Source organism: Myripristis murdjan, chromosome 5 (genome assembly GCF_902150065.1).
Source record: "Myripristis murdjan chromosome 5, fMyrMur1.1, whole genome shotgun sequence".
NCBI classification, from domain to species: domain Eukaryota; kingdom Metazoa; phylum Chordata; class Actinopteri; order Holocentriformes; family Holocentridae; genus Myripristis; species Myripristis murdjan.
In genome coordinates this window covers 23,682,607-23,697,761 of record NC_043984.1, presented here as the reverse complement: position 1 = coordinate 23,697,761, position 15,155 = coordinate 23,682,607, and the positions used below count along the sequence as shown (strand labels likewise).

Sequence of the window (15,155 nt, the reverse complement as noted above, 5' to 3'; positions counted from 1 at the left end):
GTGTGTGTATGTGATAGAGAGAGAGGAAAGAGAGAGAGAGAGAGAGTGCATGTGTATGTTGAGATGCATAACAAAGTTGGTGTGGCCACCATATTAGAAAAAGCATGCACAGCAATTCACGACATGCATTCTTCCAAATTCAAACAAGAATGCAAGTGTGTGTATGTGTGCATGGTTGCATAGCCAACTTGTGTGTGTCCATTTGTGTCATATTGTGTCTGTGGGTGTGCTTGGCTGTGTGTGAGAGACCTGCCTGAGCTGTGTGTGTACGTGTGTGTGTGTGTGTGAGAGAGAGAGACAGAAGAGAGAAGAAAGTCTGAAAAGCCTCGAGGGGGATTTCCTCTGAAAGGGAAAGCTTTTCTCCTCCCCCTCTCAGACACTCTCTCCTTCCCTCCTTCCCTCCTTCCCTCTCTCTCACCCCTACTTGCACTAAACACTCGGTGTAGCCAGAGAAGCGAAAGAGGAGCCAGAGGATCAACAGGCAGCTTGACACTTTGCTGCTTTCTGCGCAACAGACTCAGACTTGTGAAAAGTCAATGAAGAATGGAAATTACTTTGCTCTCTCTCCCATCAAGGAAGCGAACTGTCATGTGGACACACCACGACCGACGGCAGCACTTCAGCTGTTGATACACTAAACATGGCAAGTCTCTCACCCCCGGTCCAAGGGAAGTTCTCTGGAGAGGATTATCAGGATCAAAAATGAACAAACTTTCTGCCGGCTAGAAGAGATACTCCTGCTAAGATGGTAGAGTAACCACACTTTCTAGATTTTACTCCGATGTGCTGCTCTTGCTGTTTCTTCATCGTTTACGAGTTAGAGTGCTCTACTGACCCAGTAACTCACAGAGTTTATGGTTTGGACAAGTGACTTTGTTGTCAGTCTCTGTGACTTTTGCAGTCATGTGCAATTAAATGAATTGTTGCAAGCCTGATGTCCCGTAAGCCTAGTTTGTATACAGAAAAGTCAGAGGAACAAAATAAATCTGTTGCACATGTTGAGTAGTGAGGGATTGTTTTTTTTTTTTTGTTTTTTTTCCAGTGTCATGACACTGAGGCAGTTACTGCACAGAGTGTTTATTCAGTTTCTCTCATAAAGATATCTTATCTCAAGCACCTTAATTTGCAAGAGACTGCAAAACTAATGTCATAGCAGGCTCTAAACCTTTTTGTTGTCCTTAGCACAGTTGGATTCTCCCACATGAATACAACATCTCAAGCCTCTTAAGCATGCCCACACTGACAAAGAGAGAGAGAGAGAGAGAGAGAGAGAGAGAGAGAGAGAGAGAGAGGCACATAGTCTTTTGTTTTGTTTCTTTGGCAATACTTAAGCCCTTTGATTAGGATTTAATTGATGCGGATGGCACACATACTTGAGTGAGTGGAGAATATTTTGCAGTATATATTAGCTGAATACTCTGCATGTATACATAATGTGATTCTCCAACTCAGTGGTCTGCTCTTTAAAAAGTTCAACCCCACAACCACAGGGCTTTTCGCTATAACTGGAGGAGACTAATCCTGGTCTAATTAATGACAGTCTTTGAGCCACAAGAAGAGACATATTAGACTTGACCATGGTATTCTGGAAGCATGTGGCTGTTTTGAACTTTTATTGAGTGTTTTTGCTTCTGTTAACATAGACATTTAAATGCAGACGATTGTAGATGAGGATGATGTATAATTCGCCCTCCAAAGAGCATCATATATATCCCAAGACTGATTCTAGCACTTTTTTCCTAACTAAAATATATGTGTTGAATTCCGACAATATTCTGCTTTCTGTTTATAGATGTAACAGTTTGTATGGGAAGCTAGTCAGACTCGTAAAGTCTATCCAAGCCAGATAAGTGCTAGCTGTAAAGGGAGCAGGAAGGAAGGATGTTTAAAGAAGTCCAGACTTGGCAGCTCATCATGGCCACTACTGTACTTTGTCTTTCTCTTCACATCCGCTGTAGCAGTTGTTTGATCAGGTTTTACTGCTCCAACTGCCTCCCTAGTTGCTGAATTGTTTTTACTTAATGCATGACTGACACAGCCATCCGTGACCACCTTTCCACCACCATGACCATGTCACTGCCTGCTGTGACTCAAAATTATCAGACTGCTGTTCTGTGCAGTGTCTATCTAAGGTACACACTTAGCAATGAAACAAATAAAAGTCTGATCCTTTGTTTGCAGTGTGAACTGTATTTGCATTTAGTTACTGTAGGACAAGGACAACAAGAGTCACTCATTCACCAGCAAGGTCAAGCATGCTCTGCTCAAGGTTTAAAACAGCATGGGCTCTTCATGCAACATAAACATGGTGGTCTGGTGCAGCATGGATGCAATTTGCAGTGCGGCTGTCTGTGTCAGTTGTGGGATTCAAAATTTATTCAAAGTAAATGTAAATGACCAAATCCTGTGTGTGCTGCTCTCGGGTTTTGGACGTGCTCTCTGCCTTGCCAAAACATGTTTAGACTTAGCTGAGTAGGTCTGTCTGCTGTGCACCTAAAATGGTGAAAATGAAAGCTATGGTTTGCAAAGTTTACTCTAGAGGACTAGCCCCTGCTTTGCCTGCTTAGTTTACGATGAATGAGTAGAGGAAAACGATCTAGTTTCACCATGGAGGACCAGATTATAGTTTACCATGACTAACTGGCAACATTTGGAGGGCAAAATACTTGTTTTAGGTTGTACTTTTCTTAATTCATTGCACACACAGGGATCCAACTTAGTCTGCAGAGAACTGACGCCAAGAGCTGCTTGACTCTCGGTATGACACATCTATTGCATAGCTTTGCACATTAGTCAGATATAGCATAACATGCACTTCGATACAGTGCATGCAGTTCCTTTTATTTAATTTAAACGAGCCATCCTAAACAATTTGGACAAACTATGTGAGAGTATCCGGATGTTATCTGGCCAGCAATAGACGTATCGGCCTGGCTTAGCTGAGGTCACAGCTGTCTCTCTCCCTACACAGCCACACAAGAGTAATCAGTGGCTCCCTCCCCTGCCAGTGACAAGTCATCACATCTCTACAATACTATCTTCTGTGCGCCCTTTGGCAGACAAATAACAATTCCTGCCCACTGCTCCAGTCGCTGAGATTTTGCCAAATTCCTACGGCAGCACAGACGAGGAAAATCTATACAGTAAAGTCTGATGTGATTTGGTTGAAAAAATATAATTGCATACATCTGTGTCGGGGAGCTAGACTCCTTTTTTTTTTTTTGCCTCAGTCAGCAAGCCAAGGTTTTGAGAGCTGTCATGGAGCTGTGAACTATATTTTCATTGTGTTTATTATCTCTGCATCACAAAAGTGGGTCAAATTCAATGGGGACTGTGCAGTGTATTTTCAAAAGCTTTCAGTAGCTATGGGCTCTCTCTGAGTGAGGTTTCAGTGTGAATACTTTCTAGATACAGAGTTACAGCAACGTTGTCATTTCCTTCCCAGACAGCGTTTCAAAGATTTCAGGGTTTTGTTGTGGCATCTTTTGGTGCTTTTTCAGGAAGAGGATGATTGTACTGTAGCTCGTTCAGCGGTCATGACACAGCACTGTGGTCACAACAGTGGGTTTCTCTCGAATTTGAAACCAGGCGGACAGATTTAACCACATCTGAGCAACACAGCATGAAGTGGCACTGTATTAAACAAGGCTGCACTTGTAGCATTGAACCTTTAAATTTGAAAATTGTTATTCAGACCGATAAGGTTACGGGTCACAAAAGATTTTTTAAATGTCACGCTTTGTCTTGATGTGATCCTTGAAATGTAGAAGACGCTATGAAAGCTGCTCCACCAACTGTGTTGAGTTCTGCTTTTGTTTGGCCTCCAAGAAAGCTTGGCCTGGCTCAAGAATGAAAAGCGGCAAACACATTCAACTCACTTACCAACAAACACACTGAATCAGCTAACACATCACTGTTGTCAGGACTAAATAGAGGACTTTGTCTACTTTTACTTGTATTATTCGTGCTATCCAATTTCTTGGCCTATTTAACCGTGAAAGTTGAACTATGGGACCCATTATAGTGTGTTTGACTCTCCAAAACAAAGCATTTTTTGAATTGTATTCCTGATATTTTGCCAGAATGCTAGCTTTGGGAAACAAACCATGAGCCAGGAGAATCTGTTTTGTCATGTTAAGTGGGAGTGGTTCATTAGTAATCAGCTGGTGGAGATTTTCCAAGAAAAAAACAAACTAGAAAACAGGCAAAGAAAGAAATCTCAACCTCAAACATGTGTTTTTTCAAAATGTTGCACCTTACTGGAAAAATTAGGCACTTGACACAGTGTTTTTTTTTTTTTTTTTTTTTTTTTTTTTGGCTTTCCAAACTTATTGTGAGCCCTGTAAAAACCCTGTGACGGATTGATCCTGTGGAGAAAATTTAAAAATATGTTGAACTGTCCTCTTTCTTACAAAAACCTGAGCTGGCATGACAGGAGAGAAAAACAGGCAAGTCTTTCTGAAGAGTTTTCACCACTCAGAACATCCAGTCGGTTATAACCTCAGGTCAGCATGGAGTGAGGGATGCAAGCATCGATTCGAAGGACTGGTTTTGCATTTAGATGTCATAACATGTGGTTGCCTTGAGCTATGAGTCACTGTCGCTGATCTGTACAGAAGTGATGAAGTTCGGATTCAAATACACTCAGTTCATTGTCTGAGATGATATTAAAACACAGACATATTTTCAGCATGACAAATGTCTACAGCACAGTATTTCCATTGCATTTTGGGCCTTAATTAATTCCTTCTCAGATACAGACTGGATGGTGTGCAAGCGTGTAATTTTTGCCCCTATATTTTGGCATTCCACATACCTGGTGGTTAGACCGCTTTGATTTTAAACACACTAGATGTCAAGACTTCCAAACCATAAGGCAGAATATGCTATGTTTTCATTATTTACAGGTTCAGATTACATTCATAAGATGAAATTCAAATTAAATGTAAAATTCGGAATTGTTTACGATCTAGCGTTTAGTCCTGAAGTTGTCTCAGCTCCACAGCACAGACACTGACCTTTGTTTAAAATTCCAGGATCCTTACATATGTAAGGACCAAGGCAATGCCAGAAACCTGACACATTATATATGTGGCCTCTCAACTTCAAGTAGCCTGGGTTGTTCAGCAGTGGGTCTATAAACCCAAGGGCATACAGGTCCTGCCAAATCAACAGACTGTTAGCGAACGCTCACCATACAACAGTTTGCTCACGGCAGCAGCCACTAGATAAATTGATGTAGGAGTCTTGTCTTGTGGGGGCCCTTTTATTGGGTGAGCAGTGTTTAAAGGGATTTAAGATGGCCAGGCTGAATGATGTGTCCCTCTGCCAAAGCCCTGGGCTGATTTTTACAAGAGTGGATCACACACAAAGACAGCACTGTCTTCCCAACCAACAGGAGATACCGACTTTAGGCAGAAAGAAAAAAAAGGGTGGCTCATGAGAAGGGAGTTGCTTGTAAGTGAGAAAGACTTCCTCTTCTCCTTTTTATTAGGGCCCGAGCACTGGAACAGTGCGAAGCCCTATTGTTATTGTAGTGTTTTTTCTTCTCCTTCTCCTTTCTTATTATTATTACGTCTAAGTAACCCTTAATTTGACCCCCTAAACATGCTCAAAAACTCACCAAATTTGGCACGCAGGCCAGGTCTGGCAAAAAATTTTATAAAATGGACAAACGGACACCCTAAGTGCAAAAATGGGCTCGGTAGCGCCACCTAGGCACACAAAGGCAGCCGCTGCGGCCCACAGGAATGTGCTAGAAAGACCAAACCAATGCCGAAATGTAGGTCTCATCAAGCCCTACAAATCACGCGCTGACACCCCCCCTCTAAAACCAACAGGAAGTCCGCAATTTGCGTTGGAATGTTCACGTTCTCGCCCAAAATTCCGCTTTGAACAAAATCTTTCTCCTCCCAGGGCGTAAATGTCAGCGGCTTGAAAATTTAACAGATGACAGAGGACACAGTGCTGAACAAAAGTTGCTAAAGACTTGTTAATAATTTGAATCGTTTGGATTTTATAAGCCCTCAAAGTCGGAGTGGCCAAAACCAACACCTCGTTTTTTCCCATGGAGTTTGGTGTGAAGAGGCTGACACCTGGCACTAATTAGGCCCGTGGAGTCTAAAGTAAAAGTCTGACAGCTTTGAAAACTATGCAGATGGAAAGAGGACAAAAATTCCTACAAAAATATGTAGTTTTGATGTGGATTGGACCAAGTTTGTGGGAGTTGTGAAGAGTTTTCAAACATTTTTGACTCTGGTGTGCTCTGCTCTGCACTCTGCCTGGACATGTGACTCACTCTAGCTGCCTCAGGAATGCGCAATACACACCCATTGTAAGAGCTCAGAGGGAGCAGAAAACACTCTCAAACTAAAACTGCCATAACTCAAAAACGGTAAAAGATAGCAAAATCATGTAAATGGGAGATTTATACATCCGAGTCTCGTGACTCGTTTAAGCTTTGAATCAAGTCTGTCACTCAAACGGTGACCAAGCTGTGACACCTCAAACAGGGGTGGGTTTTCTGGATTTCTCCATTGGATTGAATGAGGATTTCTCTGTCTGCCTGCATTTTGGTGTGATCACGCCACAGCTGCCACTACTCAAGTCAGTCACACACTAGGACATGCTAAGGGCGCCATCTGCTGGAGGGGTGCTGCTAGTGGCCAGAGGGGCACCAGCAGCGAATGTACTACCAGTGGGTTTTTGTTGGCGTTGTGTGTGTGTCACACACCAGGACTTCCGCGGCCTTTCAAAATAAAAGCCCAAAACTCTTTCAAAATAAAAGCACCGAAAAATACCCTTTAAAATGGCACAAACGGACGAATTATCTGCACTTCGACACGCGAGGGCCCGTCCAACGCTGCTTGCAGCTTTAATTCTTCTTCTTACTATTATCAGTAGTAGTAGTAGTAGTGGTAATAGTAGGAGTAGCAATAGTAGTAGTAGTAGTAGTAGTAGCAATAATAATAGTAGTAGCATGTTTGTCTGTTTTACTGTAAAATTTTGTGATGTTGATTTGTGTGAAGACAGAGTTGAGCACTGAGTTCAGAATAAGATTTCTACACGTGCCTTATAATTCACTTATGTCTGTCCCTGATAAAATCTTGCAGTTATTTTAGTGACTGTCTGTTTTGAGAAGAAAACATGACTAGATGTCATGTGCCATCAGCTCCCTGTGTCCACCCTGCTGTTGTTATGGCTGGGTGGGTGGTGTGTTGTCTGCAGCTCATGGGCCTGTCTGCATGACCAGACACATTGAAATCAGCAGGTTTACTCACAGGTCAGCACAACCTCATCTCAACCCCTCGACTGTCACTTCAAATCTGGCAGGATACCTGGGAGAATTCTTCCTGGAGAGTTTATTTTCCTTGGCTTATGGTTTTCTGCCCCTGGAGGTGATGTGACGGAGCAGGATTTAACAAAAATGCAATCATTAGTCAAGAAACAGACATCAACAAATCGTCACTGCTTGTCACACAAAGAGCTGTGGCCATTTAGCTGAAGATAATCCTCTTGATAATCACATTGTGGTCAGCTTACCTGCTTAAAGCTTCCAACCTTTTGTTACTGATGACACAGCTTTAAATTCCAGCGCACACATTGTGCGACATATACCTTGACAGCTTGTTTGTATTGTCACTCAAATCTGGGCCCAGACTTTCTTTGACCAAAGCCCAAGGCAATATCTTGAGAGAGGGAGAGAGAAACATACAATTAACTTCTTAATGCTCTGCAGAGCAAAAAATGTCCAGGGGGGCCTCTTTGGTACACAAGGCAAAGAGAGGGTAAAGCTTCATGACAGATGCCTCTATCTAGTCCACCCTAGCATGTCAATCCATGTTAAACAATGACCTTTGTTGGGGATGAAGCTCATCAAGAGACCAGTGCTAGCTGAAAAGAGTAAAAATGCAGGCTGCACCAGACAATGCAGAGGGAAAACCCCTGTCTTGGCCACACAGCAGGCCTACTTGAGTGTGTAGAGGGGGCGGACATGGAATGTGATAGTCAGCTGGACATTGATCAAACCCCACTGTTTCTGTAGACTAAGATAAAAGTTGGGGATTTATGCTTGATTGAACTGGCCATCTGTGGGAGTAAAATGCTTTAGGAGGAGAAATAACAAAGCTGCTCCTCTCAACAGTAGGAAATGAGAGCTAGATGCCGTGCATTGAGATATAGCTGCCTTGTAATGTGTTGTCATAATGATGTAGGCTAGTGATTGTGTCTTGGTGCTAATGGGACTGAATAATTTGCTGGAAGCCCGCAGCCCTTTTAATGGGATGAGCTGTCAGAAATGCAATAGCAACTGTTATAGTGCAGACAAAACAGTAGATAGATTACTTTGTAGAGCCAATTGTTTTATGGGATGCTGCACTCAAAAAGGATTCGTTTTTTCTTTGCTGTTGCTTATACCACTAGAGCTCAGATCAGAGAACTGTTTAAGATTCAAGTGAAATCATCTCTTAACCAGTTCACTGATGGTCACAGAGTAAATGGGATGTTGTCAGGGATTTTTTTTTCTTTACAACTGGACTTTTCATGCACAATATCAAACCCTTCTGCCATTAAACACACAAATTTGTTTTATCTTGGAAGAAGTCATGCTGAACCATGCACAGCACAGGCCTGTTTGGCTTGTTGTCTGGCAGTCTGTCAGGTGTAATGAGATACTAAAGAACTCACAGCCCTCTTTCCTCTCAGTTCACTTAGCTAGCGAGCTTGTCTGAACTCAGTCCAGCTGAGCTATGTTTACTGAGTCTCAAGGGGAGTCTCACTCATATCAGTGTCACTCGTCAAACCACCCATACAGAACAGTAACGGTCAGGAGGGAAATGTCTTTTAAAAAAATCCTTCGTTTTAAACAACATTTTATCCAGGCATAATAAAAAAGAGTCTCAGTTGAAGGGAAGTGCAGATAATTTTGGACCCATGTTTTGGCAATTAGTTCCTCAAATTTTAATTCAAGTCAAGTGTATTGTTATGAAGTTTTGACTTCTAGCTACCAACTATAATATGACATATGGAAATGCTCAGATAAGTTCAAGCGAGACAAAAAAGGGATTCGGGTTTTCTCTATTAGCTCTCCAGAATTATCAAAGAAATGATGTCATGTATGTTGGATGCCAAACTGCACACTGGTTCAAATAAAATTTACTCACTGGGAAATTGGGATTGTCTAAGCCTAGTGACTTCAGAGCCTGGTGTATTATTAGATGTGGTCTGAAGTCTACCGTTAGCTTTGAGACAAAAACAGTAGAACTTGAAGTTGGATGTCTACAGTCAGTCCTTAACAGCTGTGATGCATTACCATGCAAGCCAGCCTAAAAGCTGTTCTACTCTCCTGTGCTTAATCTATTGAGACAGATGTGCACAATCAGAAAAAAGGAAGCATTCTTTTCTACTGAAGACATGTAATTTCTCCAGGAGATACAAAGACTTAAAGTATAAATGGTCAAATACTGACAATGAGTCAAATATGGTGGCCATCTTTACTTTCTGCATAACGTTGATGCTGATGAAAGCTCAGTGGTGTCACAGAGATTTTGAACAAATGCATCTTCATTCAAAAGAGACAAATGTACAATAAGTGACTCAGATGGATTTAAATGCAAAATGAATGGCATAATAGCTCACGATGTTTATTTATTGAAAAATGTTGAATTTCCATGACCATTGCCCTCAACGTTTCATGATTTTCTGAGGTGTAGCCTTTATTTGTACAGAACATCCCAGTTCAATAGCAGCTGGTCACATTAGCGCTGGTTAGAAAATATGGATCAGTATACCCTCAGTGCTGGCCAGCGTGAGGTCTCTGAAGCCACTGCAGTTTTATTTACTCTGGGCCAATTTCTGGTCGTGTTTAGTTCATCAAGCTAAATGAGGAAGGGGCTAAAAACAGAGTCCATTGAGAGGTGGGGAGATTAACGTGGCGGGGAACTGTGAACTGACTGTATGAATAGCATACCTACTGTGGCCTGGCAGTAACGCCCGTCCAGATCCAAAATGAGTGTGAAGTGCACGCTATTTTTCAACTGTCAACGTGACATGAATATTATGCCTTTTTTTATTCAGAAGAGAGGCTCATTTGAATATACGGTATTCTTCATATTTATGAGAACTCATCGATCTTGGCACGATTCCAAACAAACTCTGCAGTAAACGGCTCTAAAGCGAAATTACACCTCCAAGCAATAACAGTGTGAACATCCAAGTCTAGGCATGGCTGGGAGTTATATTGCTTATCTTTACTTAGTAGAAGAGATTAAAAAACACCATTCCTGACAAACATTGCACTTAACAGATGCAATTCACATTTGTAGATAGTTTTGTATATGAGCATGTTAGTGTAGAGTCCTTTTTTTAATATACGTTTGACACTGCGAATTTATCAGTGCTGTTCTCAGCTTTTTGGCTGGTGTATTTCATAACCATGTATTTGAAATGTTCAGCATAGTTAGAAATTTGTATAGAAATGTGTATTTTACAGCCAGACTGAAAGGATCCCAAATCTATGTTAACAATTCCCAGATCTCTACACATAAACATCAGCATCTATACACATCAGCATTTCAAAATATTGCTTTCGGTCTACAACTATTGTGGCTGAGCACTGAAAACTGCAAAAAAGATGGCCTCAGTCTTTTCTTCTGAATTGCTTCCGTGTGTTTTTTTCTGGATTCTACCCATGGCAGAGCTAGTCTTAGTAGCTTCGCCAAGGCCCAGGCTTTCAGTACACTAATTCCTATAAGCATGATTATCTGAAGCAGACTTGTATGTGTAGTAAACACTGGCAACAGGCGTGACTTAACAGAAAATGGTGTCCTCTTTCACACTTTATGGGTATCCATGATGGGGACCATAAGTTTCTTTGTTTGTTCTCTTCTACTTGAGTCTTTGAATAAGATGAGAACCTGATCCTTTCCTGAGAGAAATGTACTAGCTTAAATGAGGTGTATCCTGGCCCAACATGAAACAAGTTCCACACACTGAGGTAGGACACACTTAATCATATCCAGATCATGTTGAAGGGCTTTTGATTAGGCTCACTCAAACATCCTCCTCCTGATCCTTCTAATATGAAAGCTTTTAGTTTGCGTCATAGTATTATGTTGAGTAGCAGAGTGCAGAATGAAGTGAGTTTGGTTTTTATGATGCAGCGTTCAAATAATTTGCAATGATTTGCCTGTAGTGCTGCAGGAACATATAAGTGAGACTTTGTGCTGAGTTGATTCAATTGTGTACTTGAGTTCCTGTGTTTGAAATCAGTGTCACTTTGAGGCATGCAGGCAACCAGGACAGCTGGGGATAAGGGGCCAAGAAAAATGTCTACCCTGGTGTTTTACATTTGCGGCGCATCCTTTTTGGATGTGACCCGGCCATGTGGACATTCTTCAAACAAAGCAGTGCTGTCAAAAGCAGTTCAAATCCAAATAGATACTTACCTTTGAAATTCACTGTCCACGTTACACAGAGAGGGTATTCATTTTCACACACGTGACTCCTCCATTCACAGTGCATTTACATTCTTAGGCATTCCAGAGGTTGCTATGAAATGAAAGAAGCAGTTCATTTCACTGGGAGCCACGTTTGCTGTTGTGAGCCTCACTTAGTTCACATTTATAGACACTTGCATACAACAAGTGTATTTTGAGTAAGTTGACATTTGAAACTTGTATTAGCCCAGAATTAAGAACAAGAGATCATTAAACAGAACATGTAAATAAACAGATACAGGAGATGTTTGCTCTTTTAAACAATTTAATTTCAGTGAATTAAGAATAAAGCAGAATAGGAAGTGTGGCTTATAGTGTGACCCTGTATTGTGGGAACTTGATCCATTTTTTATTCTCACGGCCTTTGAGCGCAATAAGACAGCTTCTTGATTTAAAATGAATATTTCTTGTGCACCACTTAACCTTTGTCTTTGGGAAGCCCCTTTGGCTAATTCTTGCATGTTGGTTTTTCCTTGAAATGAGATGTAAATTGCAAGCTTATAATAACCAATTTTCAGTAATATGTTTCACTGCTCTTGACAAGACAGTGATTACCATGAAGGTTGCATGAACTTCCATGACCTTGCACTCTTCTTGTCCTCCAGAACCCAGAATCCCTGGACTCGTCCATCCAGAGCGCGCTGTCGGCCCTGTTCCCACCTTTCGAGGCCACAGCTCCCACCGTCCTCAGCCAGCTGTTTCGCACCATTGAGGAACGTTACCAAGGTGACGCTCTCCACTGTATGCTGGACTTCCTCATCCCCGCCAAACACCTGCTGGAGAGTGTGCAACAAGCTGCATGTGTGAGTACAAATGCGCTGTGTGCATACACTGTAATTGCATTCACACATTTGTCCCTCCTCACAGCCCATGTGCAAACATCATTAAATGTGTTAATACAAATAACATTTGAAATAACATAGAGTCTGCTCACTGAAATGTAGAAAGCTCCCAAGATTTAATAATATGACCAACATTTTGATAACATATTGATCTTCATTAGGATAGCTGTATTGGAGGACACACACTCTATAAAATAAAAACAAAATGTAGTCACCATAACCCACTTTGAAAATATGCATGAATGTACCCTGTATTCTCAGTGTGGCGAAATGAAACATGGAGAGTACAATTTCTTAAGAAAAAAGCTGAAAAAGTAAAATATTTAGAAATATCACAAAAAACATAATATTACCAAGTATTTAAAGGGGCATTTATGTCAAGAAGCAATAATATAAAGAGATCAACAACCCAGTGGACATGACAAGAAATACTATACCAATATAAATACAATGTCTAGACTATTCTCTATACTGTATATATAAAACTATAACGAAGTTATAAGGAAGAACTTATTTAGTACATACTGGTATACTAGTCCTGCGACCCTTGTGAGGATTGAGTTGAATTGAATTGAATTGAAAAAACTTCCCCAGGGGCGAACTGCTTTGCCACGATAAAAATACATAAAAACACATCCACTTAACAGACATTCCATTGTACAAAATCAGCTGAATCGACATGATTAATAAGCGGTTTAGAAAATGAATGAATGAATGAATGGTATACTAGTGTGTATACACATGAAAATAAAGAAGAGAATGGTCAACAAAGAGATTATTTGTCTGCAGTATGCTATGTATGCTGCATGAATTTCAATTATTTGTAGTGGCTCTTATCCAAGCATTCAAGTGAGTTAACACAGCTAGTCATATATTTATCCAATGTCCTTGAAAAGTGAGCCAAAATTAATCATCTCAAATAACAATGATTTATCACAGTGGTTTTAAGGTCTATTTTCTGGCAAGAATCTTGGATCTAGATGTCTTACATTATAAACCTAAGCTATAAAACAAGAGTAATTACAACTATTGGAGAACCGAAGGTAATGTACACTGTGTCCTACATTCAGAGAAGCAAATTAGAACAATATCAGGCTGAAACTGTGCTCCTTATATCTGTCCCCAGGCTGCGTACTCTGACGTGCTGTTCCGCTGTGAGGGCTGGCCGCTGTGTCTCCATGATAAAGTTGTTATCCAGTTAGCACACCTGAACCCTCTGCTACTGCGTCCTGGTGACTTCTATCTACAAGTGGAACCTTTTGGGGACCAAGCAGCACGCATAGTCCTCAAAAGCCTCCTGGAAGAAGGATGTCGAGAAGTAGAGGAGACACCCATCCCTGAGACCTCCTACCCCTGCATCTTCACTGAAGACTGGCTGCAGGAGATCAATGACGGACGCCAAGGAACACCTCTCTCACGCTGTTTGCTGTCCACAGACCAAGGAATAATAAAGTTGCCCTGGGCTAAAATAGCCATCCCAGAGTTTTTAGACAAGCCTAAGATCATGCCCACTTCCTCGTCTGTCATTCATGAAGCTCCTCTTGAGCCAAAGCGGGGGTCAATTCCAACCCATTTCAACTCTGCCACACTCCCAGTGGAGGCCATGATTCTTCCTCCAAGGGACAGGATCTCAATGTCTTTGAGACCTGTGGATACCAAACTTGTCAAAATGGAACATCACAAATCTACCCCCAAATCACACACAAAACCCTTAATTAAACCTGTGGGCTGGGTTTCTCCTAACACCTGGGACAGCTATCGGGAGATAGAAGGTGATTATGTAGACTTGGTTGATTTTGCCAAAGGGAAGGAGGCCTTGGATAAACTTGACAGCCATCCAAACCCTCTGACTCCAGTTTTGTTCAAACCAGTCAGACCAGCTCCACCTATACCGTTAGGGAACAGTGCCCCCTGTGGATGCAACCTTAGGCATGCAGAGGAACCCTGTATACCACGCAACCAAAGAAAGCAAGGGAATGAGCTCACTGATGAAGACCTGAAGTGTAGGTACAGAGATTCTTACCTGGCAGCACTGCGAAACCCAGTCACTTTTGAAAAGGGAAGTGTAGATATGCTGGCTGCCCTAGACGAGGTTCGCCTGTGTGAAGAGGGGGAGTTTGGATCCAGTGATATGGTTGTAGCTCATGGAGGTGTCCTAGGACATTCTTGTAACCACTGTAATGACCGTATGGGCAGTCATAAACACAGGCAATGCTGTGAAGCAACACCAGCAAACTTTGTATATCACCTCAAAGAACCTTCCACAAGTTCTGAGTCTGAGAGCCTTATGAGGGAATTACCCACTGTTTTTAAAATGATCCCTGGAGTGAGCTGTAGCCAGGAAACAGAGACAAATATTGCCCACCAAGTAACACGTGACTCTAAGGTGCATCAAATACCAGCTGTACCTCCGTCAATCTCAAAGACCTTTGATGGCAATATTAAACCACATCAGGTGGTGGAGGTGGTGAAACCGTCAGGGAAACACAAAGTCAAGCTTCGTTCTCTATCCTCAGTGTCAGAGACAGCCAAAGGGAGTCCACTTCTCCATAAATACAGTAACAGGAGCCACAGTGACATATGCCCTGAAATGATTTCCAACATAGTGGGATGTAAGAAAGGCACAGTGTTTGATCTGCTATCTCCAAAGCTGGAAAGACAGCAGTCTCCTGAAAAAGGTAAGCAATGAGTGCATGTTATTGATACTAACTGAGACACAAGATTAGGCTTTAAAAGGACTTTTTGATTCAGTCTTTTATTGCAACAGGCTGTTGTTTACACTCCCCCACACACAGAGTTTGTACATTATTATTATTGC

At 41.7% G+C, this 15,155-nt stretch overlaps 1 protein-coding gene across 1 annotated transcript in view; it reads left to right on the top strand.

The window, feature by feature from the left end:
* The first annotated feature begins 444 nt into the window (after positions 1–444).
* The window catches only part of quob (quattro b), a 34,436-nt gene continuing 19,725 nt past the window's right edge, over positions 445–15,155 (top strand). Inside the window, exons 1-3 of the mRNA XM_030051350.1 lie at positions 445–748; positions 12,101–12,298; positions 13,464–15,015. Coding sequence (XP_029907210.1) covers positions 746–748; positions 12,101–12,298; positions 13,464–15,015 — 1,753 coding nt within the window. The 5' untranslated portion in view covers positions 445–745. The remainder of the gene's footprint in view (positions 749–12,100; positions 12,299–13,463; positions 15,016–15,155) is intronic.